This window comes from Lipophrys pholis (assembly GCF_963383615.2).
Source record: "Lipophrys pholis genome assembly, chromosome: 8".
Taxonomy (NCBI): domain Eukaryota; kingdom Metazoa; phylum Chordata; class Actinopteri; order Blenniiformes; family Blenniidae; genus Lipophrys; species Lipophrys pholis.
The window spans coordinates 19,153,895-19,179,480 of record NC_137630.1 but is presented as its reverse complement, the minus strand read 5'-3'; the positions used below and the strand labels follow the sequence as shown (position 1 = coordinate 19,179,480).

The 25,586-nt window shown below is 41.1% G+C and overlaps 1 protein-coding gene across 3 annotated transcripts in view; it reads right to left on the bottom strand.

Moving 5' to 3' along the window:
- The window catches only part of cacna2d3a (calcium channel, voltage-dependent, alpha 2/delta subunit 3a), a gene marked incomplete at its 3' end in the record, with an annotated part of 115,265 nt that overhangs the window by 77,164 nt on the left and 12,515 nt on the right, over positions 1 to 25,586 (bottom strand). For all 3 annotated transcript variants that reach the window (XR_013935565.1, XR_013935566.1, XM_080469910.1), the window contains exons 3-4: positions 15,581 to 15,697; positions 3,056 to 3,115 (exon numbers count right to left, since the gene is read on the bottom strand). Coding sequence is in view for 1 of the 3 variants with exons in the window: in XM_080469910.1 (XP_080326036.1) it covers positions 3,056 to 3,115; positions 15,581 to 15,697 (177 nt within the window). The remainder of the gene's footprint in view (positions 1 to 3,055; positions 3,116 to 15,580; positions 15,698 to 25,586) is intronic.

Here is a 25,586-nt window from a genome sequence, read left to right as displayed (position 1 = left end):
TAAGTATATGTTTTTTTCTTGTAAAAATAACGGTAGATTTGGAAGAAAACAAAAAAATCTCTGTGACGTGTACCCGACGTTGAACTACTTGAATTGTCAAATGTAGTTTGAGAAAGTCCGTTAGTGACAGAAGATTCAAATTCACATTATAATTAAGGTCAAATCTTTACATAAGCAAAGATGCAAAAGCAATTTAATCACATTAATGATGGATTTTGTGTCGATGATACACGTTGCGTTAGACACTGCGTGTAATCTATGGGCTGAAACTGCACAGTGGGCAAGCAGGTGTCAAAAAAAGAAGGAAAAAAATGACAGAGAAACCGTGACAGCCGGGCAGCAGTGAAAGGTTGAACTCAGTAATTGATCCTCTTGGTAGACCAATGACAGAAGAAAGCCACAGGGCAGTCAGTGTAATACCTTAAATAGCTGACAGGGTAAATACGCACTCACAGCTGCAGGCAGAGACACCGGCGCACATCGTGCACACGCCAAAGACTTTTTAAGTGGTTTAGAAGCAAATACTCCCAAGTCGACTTAGTATCATATTTCCCCTTTAAAACTCAAGTTCCTGCTGTCCTACTTCAACAAAGTCTGTTCGGTGCAGGATGTGCAGCGAGCTCAGAAAAAAAAAAAAAAAACCATCAAGTGTGGTCACATTACACACCTTACACACATCACACACACACACTGCCTCAGTCTCTCTGTATTTCTGGATTCCAGTGGGTCAGGTAACTTATTTTCTACTCTGATTACTGTTACTACTGAAAGTTTGTTTGACTCACTAATTAGTAGCATTGTTCATTACAGTTGAACTTTGGAAGAAATTCTTTTGTACGTTTACACACGTCGCATACACACGTTTGATTTACATTATTTCCAGCAAAATGAGCCTATTTTTAGTTGTGTTCATACTTATAAAGTCAGATCTCTACAGAATTTTTTTTTTTTTTTAGATTTATACTGTATATTTTTTTAACACACACACAATTGTGTACGCTCATATATACATCCAAACGGAACATGGATACAGGAGCAAACAATTATTGTATGGACACACAAAAGCATTTTCTTTTTTCTTTTTTTTTTTAGTCAGAAATCTTATCCCTCTAAACTAAACTGGAACAGCAGAAAGTCTCCACATCGGAGTCTGGTTCTGCAGAAAGTTTCAACATTTCCATGTGGAATTGTTTTTTTGTTGTTGGTTGTTTTATTTTCTCTGTAAAAGAGCCTTGCGTTGGTGGTGATACGTTTGGTGCTATATAAATAGATTTGAACTTAACCTTACACTTAATACTGAATGATTTCTCTATGAGGACCTCAGATATTTACTCACAAGGATGCAAAATCCCCATAAAAAGAGTGTGTAAAAAATGTTTTGTTCCCCCACGACGGCATAAATACACGTGGACACATCACACACAGACACAATACCCAGCTGCACTCTCTAATTAAAGCTGTTCAAATGGATTTGAGGCAGAACCATGAGAGCAGGAGCTGGGTTTCTGGGTTGTGTATGCAGATATGATTAGCTGAATGCATTTGCAGCAGTCGGCAGAAGTGAGGCTGGAACTCCCCGGCAATAGTTTAGAGTGTGGCGAGTTTCTGACTGGGAGTAAGACAGTGATATAATTTCATAAATAATTCATGAGGTATGTTTGAGAGTCAGAACGAGTTTGTCACAGAACAAATCTGAGCATGAAAACATGAGGATTAATAGCTTCACGTCAGATCAAACAGATAGAATGCTTTCCTCGTCCTATTAAACGTCTGCAGGTTTCTTAACTGAGTTGCAGATTTTGTTGTTGAGAATCAGGATTTGCACAACAGTACTGGAGGCTTTTCCATTAAAATGTTAGTCTCTGCTGAGCCTGAGGAGATGCAGGGTTCTAACCAAAAGTCCAACAATACCTGACAGGCAAACATTATTTCTAGAACCTACTAAAGTTTCACATTCACACTTTATACTGAGATTTAAAATCAGCTGGCGTGCACATGCATGTTTTAATATATTGACATTTGGTTTATTAGGTACTTCATATTGAATGCTGATGATTGACAGTATATCAACACACTGCTGAGATGATCGAAAATACATTTAGAACCTATGATCTTGGTCTTTTTGGGATACGTGTGAACAGTTTCTGTTTAAATAGAAAAAAAACCCTTGCGTTTATATCAACCTACTCAGTGACAAGGAGTTAAATTCAATCAAGCAGTATGTGATTAAAACAAGACGATTTGATTTCTACACTATTTTTTAAAGATGTGATCAATAATAAAAGCAACGACTTAAAAAAAATTATGCATAATATATATATATTTTCTATATATATATATATAAGGACCTGAATGAGCTCTATCTTTCTACATCACCCTCCCCCCGATTAGTTTTATTTAATGTTATTGCTTTGCTAATATCATGTTTTCTTTACCAATAATACTTTTCGTCGTCTTTTTTTTTTAAGAAAGATTCTCATAAAATGACTGTCAGGGAGGTAATAATGTCACATTATGGTTGTTATTGCGATTCTTCAGTGTCTACATATTGAAATGTGTTTCCAATAAACTGCACCTTTTCCTGGAAGTCAAGGGAGCCATGAAAAGGCGACCTGTGGAAATATCACTGACATTAACTTCCTTCCTGGAATATTAAACATCTTCCACACATTTATTTCGTGATGTGTGCAAGTTATGACGTAGGCACAGCAGCTACACCGGGACTGTAAACACACTGAGAGTGACACACTGAGACATATGCATAAAAATTGATTACAGAGTGTCGTGTACTGACATGCGTTTTTAAAAAGGACACGACAGTTAAGCCGAGTCAAGCGATTCCTAATGCCTTTTCTTCCCGTCTCTGCTCTGTAGTGTTTGCACAGATCCTCGTCACAGGCCTTTTCTGTTCCCGAGGATCAATCATAGAAGCTTCTGAGGCAGGAATTATTTTCAGCTCTGATTAATTAATCACTTTCAGAGAGAAGAAAGCGAACTGGCTGATCAACAATGCTGCATGTATGTAAATACAAAACCAGAAAGTGCATACACATACCTGTAGGTCTGGATTTTCGTCGTGCTGTAGGTGGGCTTCCTCCGCCGCCTCTACCAGCCTCTAATCAAAGAAGAAATGCAGCAGCATCAGTACAGAAGTCAATTGATAACTGGGTCAGAGGTATTACGCGGCGAAAGGTCCAATGTGAAAGCAGATTCACACATAGACGTTTGTAGGAGTCCCGGAGCACTAGAGCAACACTAAAGCGCCCCAAGACACGCTCACATAGGCAGACATAGATAGCAGACAGACATTTGGCCATCTCATGAAAAGGGGCTATTTTCCTAAATGGTTCAGCGGCAGAGGTAATGACTGCCTCAGGTTCTTTGGACACTCTGACAACAAACTCCATCATCGGCCCATGCTGTTTAAAACATGCATTTTTTCACACGCGCACACACACACACTCGCACGCACACTTACACGCACGCGCGCACTCGCACCATCATTACCCCCTCGCTGCTGCCGTCTGCTGCGCGTGCCTGCAGGGTGGTTGCTGCGGGTTTTCTCAGCGTCTTTGAGTCAGCATTGTGCCCGCCCTCATTTCTCCCTCTCACTTCACTATTATGGAAACTATAATCTTTTGAGAACTGGCTTTTGTCAAAAGTGAGCAAAATGCTGTTTCTCTCATCGGGTGAAAGACAATCACAAAGAACTGCGAGCTGAGTAGAGATTTGTTGAGCACGAGATGATATAAAACAGTTGAGATCAGATAAACATGAGAAGGCAGACTCAGTGGAAGTTCTAGCTTCTCTTTGGCATTAATAGCCTCAGCCCGTTCATAAGACTCTTTGATATGATTTCATGTTAGATTTAACTGAATAAAATTCCCACAGAGTCGTCACAACGGCACACCTGAAAAAAACTGAAGTTTCACATTGAAAAACACATTTTAACTCTCATTTCACATTTTCACGGCCGATTTACTAACATGGGAACGTCCACACAGTCCTTTCTGCCAACCAGATATTCTTCCGATGTGTAAATTTAATTCATGAGCCACTCAACACTCATTCTCTCAAGCAGATTTACACACCAATGAGTGTTAGAAAGATGGAGCAACCTTCAACTTTGGATTTGGAAGACTACGTGATACCAATTTGCAAGCATGGTCAGAGTTCTGAAAGGTGAGCTGCACGGTTTCCATAAAGGTTTCCTCTGTTTGGCTTTGTTCAGTCCCTCCTTTTGTCATGACAATACAACCGTCTTGTTACAGCGTGAGGCTGATATTAGGCAGATATAGTGTTTGGAGCCCTGCCCAAAGAGTTTAATATTGCTCTCATTATAAGTGATAATCTTTTTCCTTGGGCCTTTAGAGTCTTGCCAAGTCCCATGAAGAGCGTGCCAGAGAGCGGCTCTTTGAATGTGTGCACGTTCAGCTATTTGTCAGGGCAACCATTGTGTTAAATGAAAAATTAAGTGTTGATAGCCTTTAACATAGTTGCTTAATAGTGCTTGAGAAGACTCCAGATCTGAGGACACAGCCGTGAGGGCTTCAGCCAAAATAGTTACTGTTAGAATCCCAACAGCCAATAGCCAATAAAGTAATCAAGGGCAATAACTGAAGGTCTATAGCAGCGTTTAAAGATGTAGTGGATATCAAGAACAGCAGAGGGTGATTCAACAGAGAGAAAGAGAGATTTTCTAGTGTGTTCATGTATAAACTGAGATGCCAAGCAACATTTGGTGGGATTTTGTTCATTCAACAGTTTTCATTTTTATTCATAACAAATTTTACAGTGTGAAACATCTTTCCAGTGATTTTTCTTTTCAATACAAACTTCGAGTGCAACATCAGAAAAGAGCTTTCTGAATCTCAGAGTGTCAGCTTGACTCCCAGTGCTCTTTCTTTATCTCAGATACACACACACACACACCCACACCCACACACGCATACACGCACACACACTTTTCCCTACTTCCAAATGTGATGCACATGGTATGTTCTCATTGCAAGTAATTTCTCTCTTTCACAGCTGGTCCTGGTGTGTATGAGTTCTGGTAATGGACTTCCATTTCGCATTTCCATTCAAATGGCTTTACCGGCAAAACTACTGCAATCAGCCAGCTTATTTCAACTGAGCCGTGTGTGTGTGTGTGTGTGTGTGTGTGTGCGTGTGCGAGTGTGTGTGTGTGTGCCGGCTGTGCTGCCGCTGTGTGTGAAGGCGGCCTGTTTTTGGAAGCGAACACTCTAATCTAGAGTCTGGCCAATCATTTTCTTCACCATAGCAACACACCTGGCCGTTGCATATCGTTGCATATCATCTGCGGTTGGATGCATTTGAGTTACTGATTTATGTATACATTTGTTCTCTTCCTGGCTGAGACGGTGAAGAAAGAAACTTCTTCCAATACGAATGTGCGTGTGTGTGTGCGTGTGCGTGTGTGTGTGCGTGTGCGTCAGGTCATTGAGAGGCACCACAAAAACTGCAGGCAGGTGTATCTGCCGGAAATTCACAACAAAATATACTCTATGAGCAAACAAAGATAAGGAGGGAGGAATAAAGGAGGCAGGAGAGAGGAGCAAGAGAACAGGATTCTCTAAAGGTCTGAACACTTAGCTTCACACTCTCAATGAAATGTCAGACGCTGCTGGGGAAGCCGGCGTCGATAGAAACACAATTTTCAGCATTTGCAAGCAGGTAATGGTGCATTATGTTATGTGCTCATGTAGGTGTTGATCTGTTTTTTCCCCCCAATTGAAATCTTCAGGTATGTGCACTCTGATCTATTCTGTCGCCTTTGCACATGTTAAACACTGAATTTAGGAAAAAAGTCAAGAATGCAGGTACATGCCATGAGACGTGTATGAATATTTGCACATGTAATTGAATTGTGAGGAAGCCTAGAAGAAAAAGAAATGGCTCCTCTTACACTTAGACAATAAAGTTAATAAATCTTGCACATGTGAAATCGAATGACTTTAAGCATTGCAAATTATCATAAACTACATGACCAATGGTGATTTAATATCTGCTACACTCAAATGAAGCACTCGGTTTCCACCTGCAGATAATCTAGTGGATCATATTATTCATGCGGTGTCCTGAAATCAGAGTTAAACCTGTGGGGTGAAAATAGCTTGCTTGGTAGCCTGGAGTTTTTTTGTTTTGTCTTGTTTTTTTGGGTTGTTGTTTTTTTTCTCCAATTGTAAAAACAGATTAGAGATATGTAGATACTACTGACTCCTGTGAATTTCGATTGGACCACATCACTCCAGGTGGTGTGTTTGTCTTCGCGAGCGTGTTGTGTTGCTGTGGGCGTAAGCGAGCGAGCGCTCAGTCTGACTGCTTCTGCTCGTGCGTTTCGCATAAATTCAGACGAGTCTGCCGTGTCTTTCTGTCGATAGGAGGTCCTGCCAAAGTGTGTGATGCAGTTTACACAAAAAGAGAGAGCGAGAGAGAAAGGAAATTACTTTTCTTTTCAAGTCATTCTGTCGAGTCTTGGGCTCGGTAAGAGATGACAGCAATAATTAAACTGACATAGTCAGGGAGGCAGGGCCTGTTGTCTCCTTCAAAACACACACACATACATTCAGAAGCTTTCACTGCAGCTGACAGGGAAGAAACTACATTTGGAGCGCTAACAAGACTTGCTACGGTAACTGAATCACATTTGTTAGCGATGGACAGAGTGTAGCATCCTAGCATGCCTAATTATAGAGCTCCGATGTTTCCGCCGCTCTCCATCTTCACCTCGGAGCTTTGACTCTGCACAAACGTCAACTGACAACACTGAAACAGTCAGACTCCCTTTTCATTTCATCTCATCATTTGTTTTTAGTTTAGTTTGTCTGGCATGCATTTTTACTTGTTGGAATGGAAGGGAAAGTAAATTGTGTAAATTTGCTAATATGTATGTCATCACTGACAAAAACATTGCTTTATTTGACGTTAGGTTAAGTATCTTAACCTATTTTTACAACTTTTTATTGGAATGTGCTTATATAGCATGTTTTTCCACGAGATGTGTGCTTAAAGACACTTCCGGACAGATGGGGGTTGGACCTGCAACCTTCCAATTGAGATAAAAATCCACTCTTAAAAAGGAGCCACAGCTCCCACCCCCCCACCCCCCAAAAAAATACTTGGCCACTGTGTTCCCTTCTCTCTAAAATAAATATAAATGATGTCTTCCCACTCAAAGTCTCAGTTTCGTCAATTTTCCTTCCCACCCACTTCTGCCCGCCCAGACCATTTCTCTGACATTTGCACTCGTCTACCCCATTGCATTATCTGACATCTTGCGATTATGATTTGCACGACAAAGGATTCAGCTTGTTTACACTTTGGGAAGTTCATGAACGATCCCCCTCATTTAGCTGTCGGCCTGATTGGTTTATTGTTGCTCTCGCAGCGCGGTGGATTTCCTGACGGCTGAAGCCGCTGACCTTAAGAAATGCCTCTCAACACGGAAGTTGGGGAAGTTAGCTTGTCATATGAAGCTGAGCTATGCTAATCGCAGCCGTCAGAGATGCAGAGGAAGGGTGAGCGTTGGGTCACATACATTATTGACTACGAGCGGAAGTCTCTGAATTTTCTTTATTTTTTTATTTCTTTTAAGCGTTGCACCGGGCCATGCATCAGCCAAAGGAACGGGAGGGCAGTGGCCCGGATCTGAATGTTCTCCTGAGGTAACCGGGAACAAGATCACATCGGGAGGAGTTCTAAATAGACGTGCATAAAAAAATAATCCCCAGAAGTCCTGCGTGCCGGTTGGTGGAGCTTGCATTTGTACTTACTTTGGTCTATAACTCAACTTTGCTATTCTCCCTGTGTCTGGCCTGTACAGTTATAATCTGTCAGAAGAATCTCAATATTTTCCCTTTAGTCTTGGAGCTTAGTGTTGTGGAAAGTTTTTCCCTTAACAAAGATGCTGAGACCAACCTAAAGCTGTCTTCTGAGGGTTTTATTATATGGCCAGTCAGAGGAGCGAAACCATACAGTCTGCAGAGAAGATCAAATAAAACAAGGAGTAATTGTGCTCTATTTATAACAAGGAAAAACAGAAAGACCAGGACCAGCAAAAAGTGTGTCCCCATTTGAACTCAACGATTCAGTGATACGGGAAGTAATATTATCTCTTTTTGAAAAAAGTACAATAAGAAAAGAAAAGAAAAGTCATCCCATTGATGTCTGTGTGTTAGCAAGTTAACAAGCTTGCATGGGGAAATGGCAAAGTGATCAGCAAGCAGACGCTGGGCATGAAAATAATTCACAACTGCCACTGAATGCACAAAATTAACATCACTTAAATCGTACATAATCTGAGACACAATACTTCTTTGTACTTAAGGAGGACTCAGGAGTATCAAACATAGTTTAGTTGAGGCGCCACATGGAGCGTAATTCCACCTCGAGTGCAGCGGATCGGGAAGATAGTGCCATAAAAACCTTTAAATGTAAACTTTAAAGGTTTTATTTGCTGTGGCGCAGAGTATGATGACAAGTTGCTACAATCTCACCATGAAGCCAATTTTAATGATACCTTCTGGTGTAAAATACATTGAAATGAAAACATAATGCATTCTGCTTGTTTTTACAAACTCACCCTGACAGTCTTTGAGGCTAGTTTAATAACATCGAGGCATAACTTTCATAGCAGCATCGGCGATATCTCAACTCGGATCTCAATATCGAATTGTGCGTGCTCCTCTTAGGAAACATATTTTACTTAACAATTTTTAACATTTGTTTGATGGTTTGTCGGGCTGGATTCGACCCTCTTGCTTTTGTCCCACGGGCCTGATGTTTGACAGTCCCGATCTCGATGAAGAGTGTTACTCAGCTCTGTCTTTGTAACTAGATAGTTGCTTTGATGCTGTTCTTTTCTCGGATCTATACATGTTGAATAGATAATATTTGCAGATGTGGAGCTTTTTCTGAGCTATAACAGGAAATGCTAACTAAGCTTTGGCCTGGTGTCCGGTGGGTCACGGGTCTGCCAGAGGCCTGGGACTGGCTCGGGTCAGCCCATCGATAGCACTGGAGACAGCAATTAATATTGTGAAACCAGCCAGGGAAGAGTTGCAGCATCAACAAAATGGAAAAGTGCTCAGTGACACTTTGCTTCCTCTGTTTCGCACATTTCGAATGGGAGCGAGCCAAGCAGAGGGAGCATGGCAGAGACTGATACGCAAGGAAAGTGAAGAAGAGTGAAAAAACAAATAGATGTGCGTTGAAAGATCACGTCCCGATAATCAATACATGACAGTCCTCTGCAGTTTTTGCTGACTGAAGGGGAAAATGAAGAGCTCAACCCAGGCCCGGTCTTCATCTCATATTTCCTGTTTCCTTACTTTCATTTCATGGCGTCACTGAATTTTTGACAGATTTTTTTTCTTTATGACATTTACCGTTTCTATCCTCCCTGCCTACATATTCATTGCATCACTCTTAAAAACAATTCTGTCCCATTCACTCTTGAGTTCTCTGCATCAGCTACCGGCTGGCTCTGCTGTGTCATTAGTAGCCATCACTCTCAAAAGAAGCATGCACAGATGTGACAATGATCCGAGACAGAGGACAGCTAATGAAATGACGAAAACGACAGCAGCAGTGCAGAGAGCTCAGTGTGACTTTGTCTGTTGTAGAAAACCTTTTTGGAACTAGTCACCCCCCAAAAAATTGGGGGCTTTTATTAATCTATAGATGCGCCCCTCAAAAGACAATTGGAGAAAGATTGGTTAGAGTGTTTTTCCATCCACCTGCTATCACAAACTCTGTTGTGCAGACCAAAATATGATCTCAAAAAAAGAAAAAAAGAAAGTAACCGACATGTGGAATCACCCTGAAAATGCATGAACCTTGTGACCAACAGTCACTTCAGTTTCAACTCCAGCGCAGAGAGAAAATAAGCTATGGCTGATGCAATAATGGATACATCTGAATCAATGGACAGACTGAAGCATTCCTCAGATCAATTTCAAAACTACAAAAACCCATTTGCATGGTATTTTCCACCTCGTCTGAGTGATATTTGTTGACTTGCATCATCTCCAAGCACAGATGAAGCTTCAGACACACAACTCCTGATATTCACATAACAGCTGTGGGGTGGGAAGCATGCTAATGTGAATGCTATTTTCTTTCTTTCTGGAAATTTCAGCTTGTTTTTGTGCTACACTTGGATTAAACTTGACATTAACTGGGTGGTTCAGCACCTTGTCGCCTTAAGTTAGACAAAGATTAAGAGATGTTAGGATTTTTAACTTCATTAGGTTTAATTTATTCATGTAAAATGGGCACGCTATAAACCCAAATGTTCAACAAAAGAAAATCAATTAAGTATTACAAACTTAAATCAATATAAAAGTTCTACGTACTTAAATGTTTTGAGTTCATTTTTAACATTTTGTCAATTTTCTTCCATTTTCAACAATTCTTTTTTGGATTCTGATAACTTATCAGGGTTTACAGCGGGTCTAGTTTCCAGCTACCTTTTGTTCAATATGGTAGTATAGAAGATAGATGAATGGATGAATGAGCCAATGGAAGCAAATCCAAGCAGATATAGCCAAAATGTCATATTAAGAGAAATTGAGAAATAGCTTCACCGTTTTTTGTGTGACAACAGATGTTTCTGACTGTTTACAAAAATAACTAATGTCTTATTTTCATGGTTTTCCTTCCATATCAGATTCAGATTCAGCACACATAAAGATTCAGTTCACCATCAAACGCAGTTCTCCGAGATCGCATTACGTTGTCTGCAATTAAAAAACGAGGTCATAATTTATCATTAGATAGAAAATAAGGCGCACCTGTTTTAATTTAAGGAGTGAAATACGTATGTCCCAATTCAATTCCTGCAGAGAGCTTGGGAACACTGCTGAAATGCTAAGGTTGTGATTAAAATTCACTGCGGATGTAAGCAAATGAAAAATAAAGTTCAGAGGAGGCGAAGAAATTTCATTTAAAATCCTGTGTGTGCCTTTTATTTTCAGCACACGCCGATGTAGCCTCCCCTTTACACTACAGTGGTAATCATGTTGAGGACCACAGAGGCGTAGCTGCCACAGGTAAATGATATCAGCAGGTACAGAGCACAGACCGAATGCTATTACAGGAGAAACATCCCTAGCAGCAAGGCATCCTCTCTGCTTTGAAGTGCATTTGTCGCATGAAACACAGCCGTGCTTGACTTCAAAGAGGACATTACAATAGCTCCACGCCTTTCAACTTTGATAACAACGCACGCTGTTTCTTTAACCGTTTGCTGTTTCCCCCACTTTCAGCCAGCAGACAAGCTTTCACAGGGGCGATAGACAGAGGAGGGGAGAGGCGCTGCCGTCTGCTGCACCACGATAATCCCACTGACTCACAAACTGATGAAGGTAATAGTAATTAAAAAGTAACAATAGGCAGCTAAGATGCTCGCTGAGCCCAGAAACAAACATGGAAATGTGCACAAATGTCATTAACATTACAGCACACATATACTAAAGCTACATGCAGGAACATACACACTGTCCCTGATTACTTTTTTATTTTTTTATTTTTTTGTGAAGCTCTTGTTTACTTTGAAACTGTTGCATTGGCCTTTTTTGTCTTATCTATTAGTGTGGAAATGAAATTAAACGGGCCGAGCATAGTGCAGAAAAAAGCTTTATTTTGTGTCCAACGGACACCATGATGTGTCCGCCACAATACCGCAGATAACAGAGTAGAACATGGACACAGTCAAACACCAATTCTAAATGCAATTACACACACACTCACTCTCCCTCTACACCTCACACACACACCGGAGTCTTCTTCACACTGACCTGGAGACAATCTCAATCTCACCCCTCTTTGAGCGCTCAGCGTGCCCACCCGTCTATCTTCTCATGTTTTCATCCTGTAAGACTCTGATTGACACAGGAAAGGATGACCAGGCTGCACCGCGTCGTCTGAAACTGTGATCAGTAGAAACACGGCAACTCACCAGGAGAAAGTGTGACTGTGAATTAATCATTGAGCCAAAATGGTCAAATGCAGTAAAAAGGAAGAAGTTATGTATAGAAATGCTGTGATGTTGTTTTGTTGCCTCAGAGATATTGATATAACAACATGGGCAACCCTGTAGTTTCGTCCAAACCATTAAATTTTTTTTAAATAAATAAATAAAAGAATTATCTTAACAGGTTAGGCTGTCAGTAAAGATCAGTGCTTTTTTTTTCTTTTACATTTTTTATGTTCTATTCCATTTATGTGTCCATTTATTTTCATATTTAAAAATGTTCAATTTCAGCATCATATACATTGTTCAAGAGCAAATCATTTTAAGGCGGCCGACTAAACTTTTGAATGTTCACTGAAAAATTGTTGTGTGGTTCATAACATAAAGGTTTTGCTTTGCTCATGCAGAAAATGCATGCTAAATATCTTAACATCTTAAAGTCTGCATGAAGCTGTGAAAAACCATTATAACTGCCTTCATGATTGAGAAAAGTGTTTCACTTATTATGAGATACTGGGACCCTTCACTGGCAGCTCAGTCTGTTGGTTAAATATATTTATCGGCACTTGACTTAAAATGACTAAAGCCTCTCCACGGCTGTGTTAGCCCCATACTTCACTGATGATCTGCACTCTGGTGGTAGCTGGAATAGGCCCCTACATAGAGCGGGATGGACATGAGTCATAGTGTTAACTCCAGCTTTCCTGCAACAAAAAGTGTCTGAAGACCGGGCACGAATACGTATGTGCAATGAATTAACTACTTAAGAAAGTGAATTTCTCTCTGAATCAAAGGCGACATGTTAACACACGAGAAAGAAAAAAAAGTCCCGTTTTCCCCTACTTAGTTCTCAGAAAGACTAATGGCATCAAGCTCGCTGATGTACACTTTCACAGGTGTGCCCTTTTTAGAGTGGCGGAGGCTGCTGTCTCTCAGCAGGTGGCGGCGAGCGATAAAGAGGGGGAATCGACGGGGAGACAGGGAGATAAAACCGCGTTGACGGACAGGGGAGAGCGCCTGCACGGAAATTGAATCGCTGAAGCGCCACATATACTTTAGCAAAGAGCAGAGAGATGGGAGGAGGCAGAGAAGAGAGGAGAGACACAGACAAAGGAGAGAGGGATGCTTAAGGACAGCTGTGAGAGCACACGAGGCCAGACAGATGAGAGTTTTGGTAATAAAAGCAGAAAGAAATTGGAGCAAGACGGAGAAGACGAGAGGAAAAGGACTCATGGACACTTCCATTATATGTTCACCGCTAACAATCGATCACAAGGCCGACTGTCAGCGTTGGAAATGAGAAAGGTCGAAGTGAAGTGGAATCATGATAGCAGCCGACAAGGGTTAAAGTCTCCAAGGATCGGTGCATGCCGGCTCTCCTCAGTCCTCCACTTTCTTCAGATTTCTCTCCTCTAACATTTATCATTCCATAACCTCCTATAACTTTTATCTGTCTGCAAGAGCAGAAGTCCATCACCCTTGTGACCATTATTTCCCTCTCATCTTCACCCCCCCCCACACACACACACACACACACACACACACACACACACACACACACACACACACACACACACACACACACACACACACACACACACACACACACACACACACGAGCACACAAACCCAGGCAGCGACTTCAGAGAAGCCATTAGCTAACCCAGTCCTTATACCTCCAGGGGTTTAACACACTTGGAGTAAGATGGCACGCAGACAACTGTTACTTTAGTCGGTATGTCTGACCTTACTGCAAAATAAAATGTCCTCTTGTTAACAAGTGAGTGCATGACTCAGTTGCAAATGACACTCCCATGAAATTAAATGAGATTAATTCTGGTTTGAAAAACACACTGGCAAAAGCTTAATTAGCAATTACACAAAAGAGAATTATTGTTATTATCATTACATAACGATTACGTGTTTATTTAAAAAAAAGTTAACAACATTAAAATGAATTGCTCTAAAGCCAGCCATCAGTGTGAAGGTTGGGATTCACATTTGTCAAATACCAGATGATTCATATTTGCATGAATGGCTTCATCTTTATTCTCAGTGCTCCGTATAGACTTGAAAGTGTCAACATCTTCAAAGTAACACTGAGAACGGCACGGCCACGCTATCCAAAGAGTTAAAGCTATCATATATGTAAGAAAAACGGTACACGGAGGCAAGGAGAGCGAAAGCATGAAAATGGTTTGTCACAATCTAAGCTCCCCACCTCCCTTACCTCCCTCTCCCAATCCAGCTCGTATGCCCGGACCAGACTCTCGGAGAGAAATCCAATTTCTGTTACCAGTACCATGTTATCCTGATAGGATCTATCACCTTGAGCAAGAGCTGCTGGCAGGGATGCATCGCGCTGGGGACGCATGGGGAACTTCACCATGTTACAACACGGAACAAACACGCATTGCTACATGCTACATGCACGTGCTAATTCACAGACGAGCAGCGGAGCTCGCACAGTCATGGACTTAAACCTTGAATGTCTCTTCATAAGTACAAAGAGAAAATTACAAGGATGTTGTATGAAAGTGAATATGTATTATCATAATAATACGCTGTTTCAATTTCGCTTTAAATTCAATACATATTTACTATAACTACTGCAAAAGGTGTATTTGATGTACTAAATCAAAGATTTGACCTGCCAAAAGCTTATACTCAACCTGTCTCACACACACACACACACACACACACACACACACACACACACACACACACACACACACACACACACACACACACACACACACACACACACACACACACACACAAATATGTCTCCCTTTACTTTCAGTGTAAAGCTTTGGGCTGCTTTTGGTCACAGTGCCTCAACAGAGTGTCACTGATGTCTTCAGGTGGATTTCTGTAACTTCACCCCCCCCCCCCCCCCCCCCCCCCTCCCAACATCCACACTTCCACATACAGTATCTCCTTCACACATGCACACAGCACATGCAGACTGTGTCCCATTCCACCGTAAGACATGACACGACAGCACTTCTTCAGATGTCCAATATCAACAGAGAAAAACACTTTTTATCGATTGATTTCACCGAGCTCAGATCTGCATCTACACTTAATCCTTCCCAACCTCTTTGGGATTAAATGACACAAAACAACTGGAGAATCAATTTATAATTGCATAATCCCTGTTTATGTTGAAGTGTACGTAGTCATAGACCATAAAATGAAGATAATGTTTTATTTCTCCTCATTATTCTCTATTGAAGCTGTTGATGGAGGAAGATATTGTTGGAAAAAGAAAACGATTATTGACATAACCTATTGGGATCTTATTTTCAAGAATATCCAAAACACAAATCAAACTCCATAATTAGCATCCATCCATCATGTCTACGACTGGTTTACCAATATTTTATCTATCCATCCTTAACAGTAAATTAGCAAAATAAGAGTGATGGATAAGTGATGTGTACATCTAGGGACCAAATCAAATAAATGGACCAGCAGGATGTGTGTAAAAATGATGTTGATGGCGTTTTATCAGATGAATATTGGCCCGTGGTTCCAGTCTGAAGGTGTTTTACATTAAAAACCGAACGATTGAAGTACCTTCATTGCCTGGGCTTTCTTGTGAAACATCTCCTCCATGTTCTCGGCCAGTGTCTTCACCAACCGCAGCCCATCAATCTCCTCCACACGCACCGCACGCTCAAACTCCTTATATTTCTGTGAAGAGAAACACATTCATAGTATTAGGTTACAATGCGATTGCAAAATGATGATAGATCATGCAGATGGTTGGGATTCTCCTCCCCTCTGGTCCATGTATTCCCCTCTTCTGCTTAATCATTGCTTCATTCGATTTATCCATGGGGCAGTTCACCTTCCCTTAGTGGCAAATGTAACTTCATCAGCAGGCTGGACAAAATATGCAAACTAAATATTTCAAATATTCTCATGTATTAATAGTGAAACTCTCCAGCTTTTTATATCACATCATGTGGTTATTTATTATTCATATATCTAGATTTCTCATGTGTTTACATCACAGTTTCAGATAATAAATAAAAACCATACGCTGATGTGTAAGAGATGAGGTAGGAGGTCTTTAACTTAAAAAGTTCAGTAATCTTTAGCCTAAACCTGTCACACCTGTTGAATAAATAGTTCAGCATTATAGGCTATTCTATCATTTTTTCATCTTCATTACAATTACATTTCTTTTATATATAAGTTCTTAATCATTGCAAGAAGGGCCTTGTGAGAACTGTAATCCACCCGTCCTCTTGTTACTGCACATACAGGATTGCCTGTCGCACTTTGAGCTACAGATTGTGTGAAAAGTGCTTTATAAATACAGTTTGATTTGATTTGACATAGCAAATACACATGTTTTCTAGTTATGTTCAGAAGTGATGAAGCTTTAGAAAAGGTTGCCGCAGACCCACAACTCTGGCTAATGCAACAGATGTGCCCACAAAGAGCAGCTATGAGGCACCGCAAACATATTATTAGTAATTCAAAAGTAGAATGTCGCTCGGTAGGAGTTGCTTTGCTCAAACTAATCTAAATTTAAATTAAACCAATCAGCGCAGGCAAGAATTATCATCCGAGCTTCAAGTTTTACCGACTACACAGGAAGAACTGATGACATACTATTGCCCTCAGTGTATCTGCGCTACACAAAATCACATTATTCTGCTCTGAACGTATACTGGGGTGCTCAGCTTAACCAGCGCCTTAACTGGGGACAGTGACATTAAGTCTCATTAATTCCACACCCCGACATCCCCGACATCACACACACGCACACACACACACACGCACGCAGGCACACACAAACACACACGCACGCACGCACGCACACACACACACACACACACACACAGGGCTGATCTAAGCTAAGGGATATTTTAGTACATGAAAAAAAAAGAAAAGAAAAGAGAAATCATTTTTTGAAATGTGCAAAGCTGCAGGCGGCTGTGTTTCCCTCTTGGGGGAATTAACAGGAGATTACCACCATATCAAAAAGCATGCCCTCTCTAATGCTATGCCAACCTGCTTCGACGCACACTCTTAACTACTCCTGTACGGCGACACACATGAGGAGCACAGCGAGGGCAGAGAGATCGCAGTGGGAGAAAGGGAAACGAGGGACAGCGTCGCACACTCAGGCAGCAGCTTTAGGATTTAGGCAATCGTGTGAAAAACCGCAAGACGCCACCGAACATGGAGGGATCTCAGCCTCGTCGCAAAACTTTCGATAAGAACAAATGCCTTTGTTGAAGCAGAAATCTGCAGAAAGAAACTGGGCAGACTGTTCTGTTAGCAACGCTTAAGAAAAATCTGATTATCATGCGGCAACAAAGCTGCGTGGGAAAAACAAACCACACAACACCAAAGGTAAAACACTCAGCCTCTATCTGGTTGGAGTTGATCATTGGTGTGTATTGAGTGAAAGCCACAGCCAGACAGACAAACAGAAAGGGAAAAAGAAAATAAGGATGAACTCTGTGATAGGGAGAGCAAACAACGTGTGAATGCAGAGAGACTTCAGAAGTGAAGGTGAAGGAGGAAAGTAGTGCAGAGATGTAGGACAGAATAAAACACAGAAAGCACATGAACACTGAAAAATCCCCCAATGTGGGAAAGGTAAGCAGAAAGACACCAAAAAGATAAAGCGTGCAGTTCAAATCTATTGCGTAACTATTATCAGTAAAAGCCGCCTGAAGATGTAAAACTATTGAGATAAACAAGATCAATGCAATCAACTATCAATTAAAATAAGCTAAAGACATAGAATACGGATTTTTTAAAATGGAAATGAAAGTATTTCAGTGTTTCATGAGGAAACAGATAAACCTTTAAAATAGGTGAATTCAGGTGAATTTGTGTGATGAATCAGGGGGTGAAAGAGCTGCTGACATTTGTTGCTCAAGCTCATGGGGGTAAACACGCTCCGTTTCATCTTTATCTCCGTATCATGGCATCAACACTGTGTTCACAGCCATAACACTGAACAATCTGTGTCTTTGAAATGCTGCCGAAATAGTGCATTCGCTGCCAAATCCATTCACAAGCCGTGGCGAAACAGTTTGAAGAATCCAAATTCTCTTAAAAAGCCCCGGTGCAGACATTCGGCTTCTGTTTAACATATGGTAAGCATCACTTCAGAGGGACGGACTGAACGACAGAGGGAATGACAGAAATAGAGAACGGCAGGCATAACAGCAAAAAAGAAGGAAAGATATACAGAAAGAAAGATACACATTTAGACAGAAAGAAAGACAGGCAGAAAAGTAGAAGGAAAGAAGGACAAACAGAAAAACTGAAAGAAAGATAGAAAGTCAGATAGAACAATAGACAGAGAAAGAAAGTAGAAAGAAGGAAAGACGGACAGCAAAGCAGAGGGACAGAAAGGACAAAGAAAAATAGATAGACTGAAATAAGATGGACGGAGAGAAAGGATGGAAATATGGAAGGACGGAAAGAAAGATATAATATAATATAAGAAAGAAAGATAAAAGTAAGACAGAGATATGGACATACAGAAGACAGACAGAGAAAAAGGCATAAAGATGGAACAACAGATATCATAGCAAAGCAGATGGACATAAAGGATGAAATGAAAAATAGAAAGACAGAAAGGACCGAAAGGTGGAAGAACAGATAGAATAGAATAGAACCGATAGATAGAAAGGTCGAAAGGAAAAGACAGACAGAAAGGCCCAACGAAGAGTCACGGGAACCTACAAGTTTCACATTTTATCGCATTACTTTCCGTCCCTCGTCCACACGTCTAATTAATTGCAGCCTGACATTACGTCGTCTGTGGCCAATCAAAGCGACGAGCTGATGACTCAGAAGCCAGATCACTGCGACCGTAAGCGTATGAAAATCAGGGCGATGATCCCACTGGCTGACTGACAACTGCAGTATGACAGAGGGACAGAAAATCCAGGTTTGAAACCAATCCTGGTTCCTGGCCTGTGTGGTGGATGTTAGAGCTGACAGGTCAGCAGCGGCTCAACCCTCAACTGGCTTGACAGGTTTCTTTGCCAATTTTCTTTGTCCTTTTTCCCCTTTACCATCTCCCCTGAGCTTCCTCTTCTCCCCTCTCGGTTGTGCATCCCCTGCTTTCCTCTTTCATCTCCTGCACCCACTTCCTTTGCTAATTAAAATAAATGAATACGTTCGACTTTACGGACACAGTCATCGCTAAGAATTACTCTCTTTAAAGACAGTCCGAAGTCTTTTCTGTTGAAACGGATACCCTTTGTTCACCGCTGTTCTTGTAAATCCTCATCCGTGAGCCTGGCCCTGAACTGACGAGACACTTTTCTAAGACACGAGGAAAGCCGAGGAGGGCCCACAGCCTGACTGAGGCTGTTGGTGATCCTGTTTGTGTGGTCAGTGAGAAGCTAACAGGGTCTCGCTGACCACAGGCTGTCTGCAGCGCTCTGTTCACTCAGGCTGACCGGAGCAGACCCAGCCCAATTAGCCAGAAGCTATCCTCTTCACATCGCATCACCATCACAGGAAAGCCAACTGACACACATCCACAATCCCCATTTCCCAGGAGAGCAGTAAAAGAAGTGTCAACATGAGGGGGGAGGGGGGCTTCTCTCGAACGACCGGGATGGCAGTTCAGTCAACGAGGAGTGAGATTCAGGATTCTGTGTCGATGACAACCAGTTTTGTTAAAATGTCCTGAAGCTGAAATAAAACAAGAATGTTTTTTTTTGGGAGGTTTTCTGTTAAGCGGTCCGATCTATCCTCAGCTTCCCTCGACAGTGGAATAAGTGATTCTCTGAATCCGCATCAAAACTAAATAATCTGTTGCCATGTTAGATTAAAGAAGGCATTCATTTGTGCCAATCTAAGGTAAACGTTTCTTCTGCACACTCCTATACTCATTTTCTTGTGTGTACTCGATTGTTGCACCTGGATACTAAACAGACTCATTGCATTAAGGAAAAGGTTGCTGATAAAATAGATTCCAGGTGGCGTTCGAAATGTTGACAGAGAATGACAATACGCCTACATTTTCCATTTTCCATTTTTTTTTACCTCTTTTTGGTTATTTTAGATATTCCTAAACGCAAGGAAGCCAAGGTTAACTAAAAAAAGATTTTCTAGGGCCAACATGACAGTAAAATCTCAAACCCGATTGAAATATGAGACTAAGATGAATTCTATAGAAGGAGCACATAAATGTTCCCAATATCTCATCCGTATTCGTACATTACTTAACACGTACAACAAATGATGTCCAAACGGTAAAACACAGATTAGACAACACTTATCGTGGTCTGTAATTTCACAGAATTGAAACATCCATAAAAACATGTGTGTGAACTATGTGAGGCTCCATGTTCCTCTGTGACTCTCCCCTTCAATGGGTGAGATCAGAGAGCCTTGTTCAGCTTTACTTATGGTCCAGCGTTGAAGTGTTCTTCACATTGAAAACAAAATAGTTTAAGGTCAGAGGGAGCTAACCCTCCAATGGAAAACCAACTTCAAAACCCATGTGGTGAATATCAGTCAGAATTTATTCACCCGATGGAAACATGTATCTGTATATATTGTTGTACCCAATCACAAAATTGAATGTGCCATTTCTTTTAAATCCACCATCTCACTGGGCTGACAAATTGCCAGGTGGACCCAGTGCAGATTTTCTCAAATTGTTTTGCATAACTGTTGCATGACGTTTGTGCACTTCTGGATGTCACACGTTGTGTGACTCAAAAGTTGAAGCAAAATTCTTACAACATACACAAAGTACCATTTCGAAATGATTCAAAGTAAAAATTGTAGCGATTTTCTCAGCTTTTAGTGTCTTCAACTAGTCACCGCTGCTCCAGAGCACTGAGATGGGCGGGGATAATGGTTCATGCGAGTTATAAGGACTCATCCTGGCCTGTGTGTTGTTTGTTTCTACAATAATACAAGAGGTGAATACAAACATTCACATACATGTCCAGTTACAAAATTCGAACCATTTTAGGATATTCCAATAAATATAAAAAACTTGCACTTCAATTTGATCATGTTTGTGTTTGAGTGCGTTACATAATCCAGACAATAGTCCTTCAAGCACAAACTGAGAACAATTAAAAGTCACTGGGCACTTGATGTTTTTGTTGAATCGACGGCCATCGTTCAGACTGAACTGCGCTCGTTTGTTGATGTAAGAGGATAAAAGGTAAACACACAAGTGTAGTGAGGCTCAAAAAAGAGCGATCTTATTGGGTTTTTGAGTTGATTTTTTTTTAATAGCACATGTAGAAAGAAAAGGTAGGAAAAGCTTAAAAAAAACATTATCTGAGAAAAAAACCCAATATTAACGTTGAAATGGAAAAGTGTAAAGAATAAAGGAGTAATTTATGACTCAAAGAAAAAGATCTCATTGGTCACACATGGTAGATATACTATAAAACAATTTCATGCCAAATACAATAACAGAATATCAACAGACCCAACGTATTTGCTCTGATTTATGGCCGAGCAGGAAATAAAAACTCTCAATTAAAATCTAACGTCATCAAAATATCTGTTTCAACCTGAAAAGCCCACAGGGGGGAAATTTGCTGTTTTACAGAAGAGGTGGAGTGAAGAAAAGGTGCAATATAATATTTAGAATCTATAGTTGACTGGTTAAGTCGGTGACTTGATTTAAATCTGATTGAAGACCCGGTGAAGGCAGAGTGATGCCACGATAAGCGCCGGTGCTGGAGAGCAGATATTTAACAGATATTGATCATCTTTCCACCAAAAACTAAAGTCTGTGCAAAGTTGATACATGTAGGGAAAAGACTGATATCGTCACGAGAAAAGATTGTGATTTAATTATTTAGGGTCTGCGATTAGACTCTTCCACAAGTCTGAAATAAGGTGATAAGGTGATAATCCACACTCTGGTCTGAGCCGGCTTCTAAGGTTGGTGTCAGTGGCTTCAAAGTCATTTAAGTCAACACAAGTGCCACAATGAGCATAAAGTTTAGGAAACGTTGTTTGGGGTTTTTTTTTCCCTTCAGGCAAAGTTGGCTGGTGTTTGGATCAAACCCAGATTAGTTGGATACTAAAGAAAGTTTTGAACCTAAAGCTGCAAACCTTTGCCCACAACATTAAACTCACAAATTTACTTTTATTGGGAAAAATCTTCTTCATTCAAGTCGTTGTGTCACAAAAGTCCGTGATTGCTCACAGCAAATATACATCAGCAGGTATTTAGTTGAAGCCGCTATATTCAAGCCAAAAATAATTTAAGCCCCAGAACCACATCGGTCTTAAATCTGTCTTCATAACTTCCATTTAAAATTTTTTTTTTAATTAAACGGAAACCCCCCCCCCCAAAAAAAAACTAGGATATTTGTAGCACATTAAATGTTGACTTTAAACCCCCTTTTTTTTCCCCTGTTACCACTCTACATCAGATGCATGAGCTGATGCTGTTAATCTCTCCTACACAGGCTGTTCCGATGGTGGGACGACAGCGGCAGCGTCTCTATTTCACGCCTGCACATCAACACACAGACGTGTAAGCTTCATGTAGACACTCAGCCTTTATACAGAACTCATTAAATACTCAGGCAGATATGGAGAAAATCTGCACAGACATATGTAGAACAAATTTAAACTATTGTTCAGTCACATTATGTGACCTTATGCATATGTTTCAAATTCAAAGTTCTCATTTCAAATTAGCCCTTCATATACAGCCCATCTAAATCTAAGATTTTTACCTAATTCGACAAAACTCATACAGTAAATGCAGATTGTTTTTCTTCCCGGCTATTTATTGGTCATTCTTCATTGTGAAGTTATTATTCTGCATGACATAATACTCTGTTTGCATCGAAGCATGCCATTTCCTTGAGGTTTGATAATAAAGTGATTAATGAAGGGTAAAACTCCATTTCACACTAAGACTGAACCCCAATCCCCCAAATCCCAGCTCATTTTACGCGTCACCAGAGCCCACTTTAACTTGGCCACCTCTCACACAATCTCACAGCTGTCTGAATGGCTCGCTCTCTTCCATTCTCTCACTCTCACACACATACACACACACAGAATTTTACATTATTATTATTATTAATTTATTTATCTATTTTATTTTTATGCATTTTTAAGAGCCATTTTCTGTCTCTTAGGCTCATGACCATGACATGCACAGAGAAAGGGAGACTGACTTTGACAGCCCAGCACACTATACTGAATCATAGGTCTCCTCTCTCATTCAGGCTGTGTTGTTTGGGTTTCATTCACAAAAAGCCACCCGGTTGGCTTTGTTTGCCTCTGCATGCCTGTCTGACTACAAGTGGATGAGTCTGGTTTGATGAACAAAGAACACAGACGACAGGGAAGCTTCTGGATTTGTATGTGACGTTGGAGGAAAAAGAGAGGCCGCACATGAAGATAGAGAGCAGGAAGACCACTCAGCAAACTTTGTGTGATGTACTGGAGTAAGCTAGAATTACAACTGCGAGATTTAGATAGAACGACAATGTCATTTGTATGCAGAGATGCTCAAAAAGGTTGAAAAAGGAAAGACAAAAATAACCACAATATCCAGAATTTAAATTTAAATCAGAATTTACTTTGGCGGGCTGCGTAGCCTCGCAAGGGCAAAAAAAATATTTATCAGAGTTGGGCAGTGGGAAATTAAACAGAATCATTTTTATAAGCAATGTTTTGAGTGGGTTCACGAATAAATTGTTGTTGGCCCGTCGCCTTTATTTCTGTGTATGTATCCCTGAGAACCGAAGTTAGACTGAGCTCGTATTGAAAATGTGTGAATGGATTGTCTTTGCGACACTATTTCTCTTTAAAAGCGGTGGCACCTTGATCAGTCTCTAATATGCAGCACATTTCCCGTGGCCTCTAAAGCTTTCTCGCCATCATAGCTAGTGTTTCAATTTAATGTTACTCACTAAAACACACTGTGTCTCCTTGAGCGCTGACAAACGTGTCCCCGTCCTCGTAAAACATGTGCAAAGCCGTTTTCTTTGGTATTCTAAAACATGTGCTTCTTACATCCATGACTGACTCACACTATCAGTATCTTAAACCTCTGTTGGAACGCCAATAACGTGCGCGTCCTCCGTGTGCACACCATGCGTGAATTATCCACCACTGCCACCCAATAAGAAATAGACTCAACATTGTCGTTCAAATCTATGATATTTTAACAAGTATGAAAATATTATATATGTATGAAACACATGGATGGAAAAAAAACCCAAAATACCATAGAAATAGATCTTGCAGAATTATTTACTCCAAACAAAGCCCAATGTAGGGCAGACAAAAAGTTTTGTCTCACATCAAATTAAAGAACGACAAGAAGATGTAACCAATTTCTGCAGACTAGAAAACACAAGTCCAACATCAAACAAGTGATTTACCAAATCCATCGACCCTCCTGCTACAAAGGTTCTATTTTTGAGCACAAGCCTTAGAAAAGGCTGGGTATTGAATGGTTAACTTAACTTCCAGAAGGGACAACTGGGATGCCATTCTCCCTCTGGATGAAGAGCGCTTTTTGTTCATGTAGGTTTCCAGGTGTCTATATGTGTTCTTTGATGCGAACGGCTTCCCTGGAGAATGAGCACGCAGTCTTGTAAAATGTGTTCAGGAGAACAAATGTCTTGCAGCGTCATCACTTAATATAAAGGGCCGCCGATTCCCCGCAGCCATGTTTGTAATTACAGCGAGCATGGCTCCGAGAGGAGGAGGAAACAGGGGGTGGAAAGACAAGTGAAGAAAAAGGAAGGAGGTAGGACCCCAGGGTGTCACGTGGATGAAGTTAATTCTGCTCAGCCACAGTGTCACTGGGCCACCACTGCGTTTATCCATATGTGTCCGGGAAACGAGGAGAAATAAGGGGACTGGGCGGGGGGCTGAGAGACCGTCTGAAACAATTGTGCTCAAACTGATGTCGCATTCTACTTTCTGTGAGTCTGAACAGACGACAAGTTGAGTGTCAGCCCAAATCCACGGCAGGAAATCGCTGCTGGATAACAGAGTCTCCCAGGAACGCCAAATCGTTGCCGTGCCCTCCTCCTTTCAGACCGTCCGTTGTGTGCCAGCCGACAAATTGTTCCCTCAAAAGAAGAGCGCTGGCCGGAGATGAAGTGGAACAATTAATTTCACGCTTGTCCTCCCCGCCTTAAAAAGCGTGTTGGTCTGAGTCCCGTATCTGGTGGCACAGAGTCACTCCCCAACGGATTGTAAAACACTGGCAGACAAAATGTAAATCAAACAGTACTGTAAATACTAATCAGACACTAAACAAGACACCTTTAACCATCTCTGAAAAAGTCACACATCCTCCTCGCCTGGCTGACCACACCTCCGTCACCGTTATCCTGTCTCTCAGAGGAGAGGAATATAGAATTAGTCATTACACAGACAAAATTTGGTCGATGCCCTGTGAATGACTTGGGAGGACTGTGAGAACACGTAGCTTTGATAGACCACTCAATCATGTGGCGAGAAGAGAGCAGATTCTTAAAGGAAATCGAGCTGGGAACAGTTTCATCGAGTTCAGTCTCCGGACCCTCGGCATCCCAAGACAGAGGCTGGAAAAGCTTGAGCAGGAAACCCG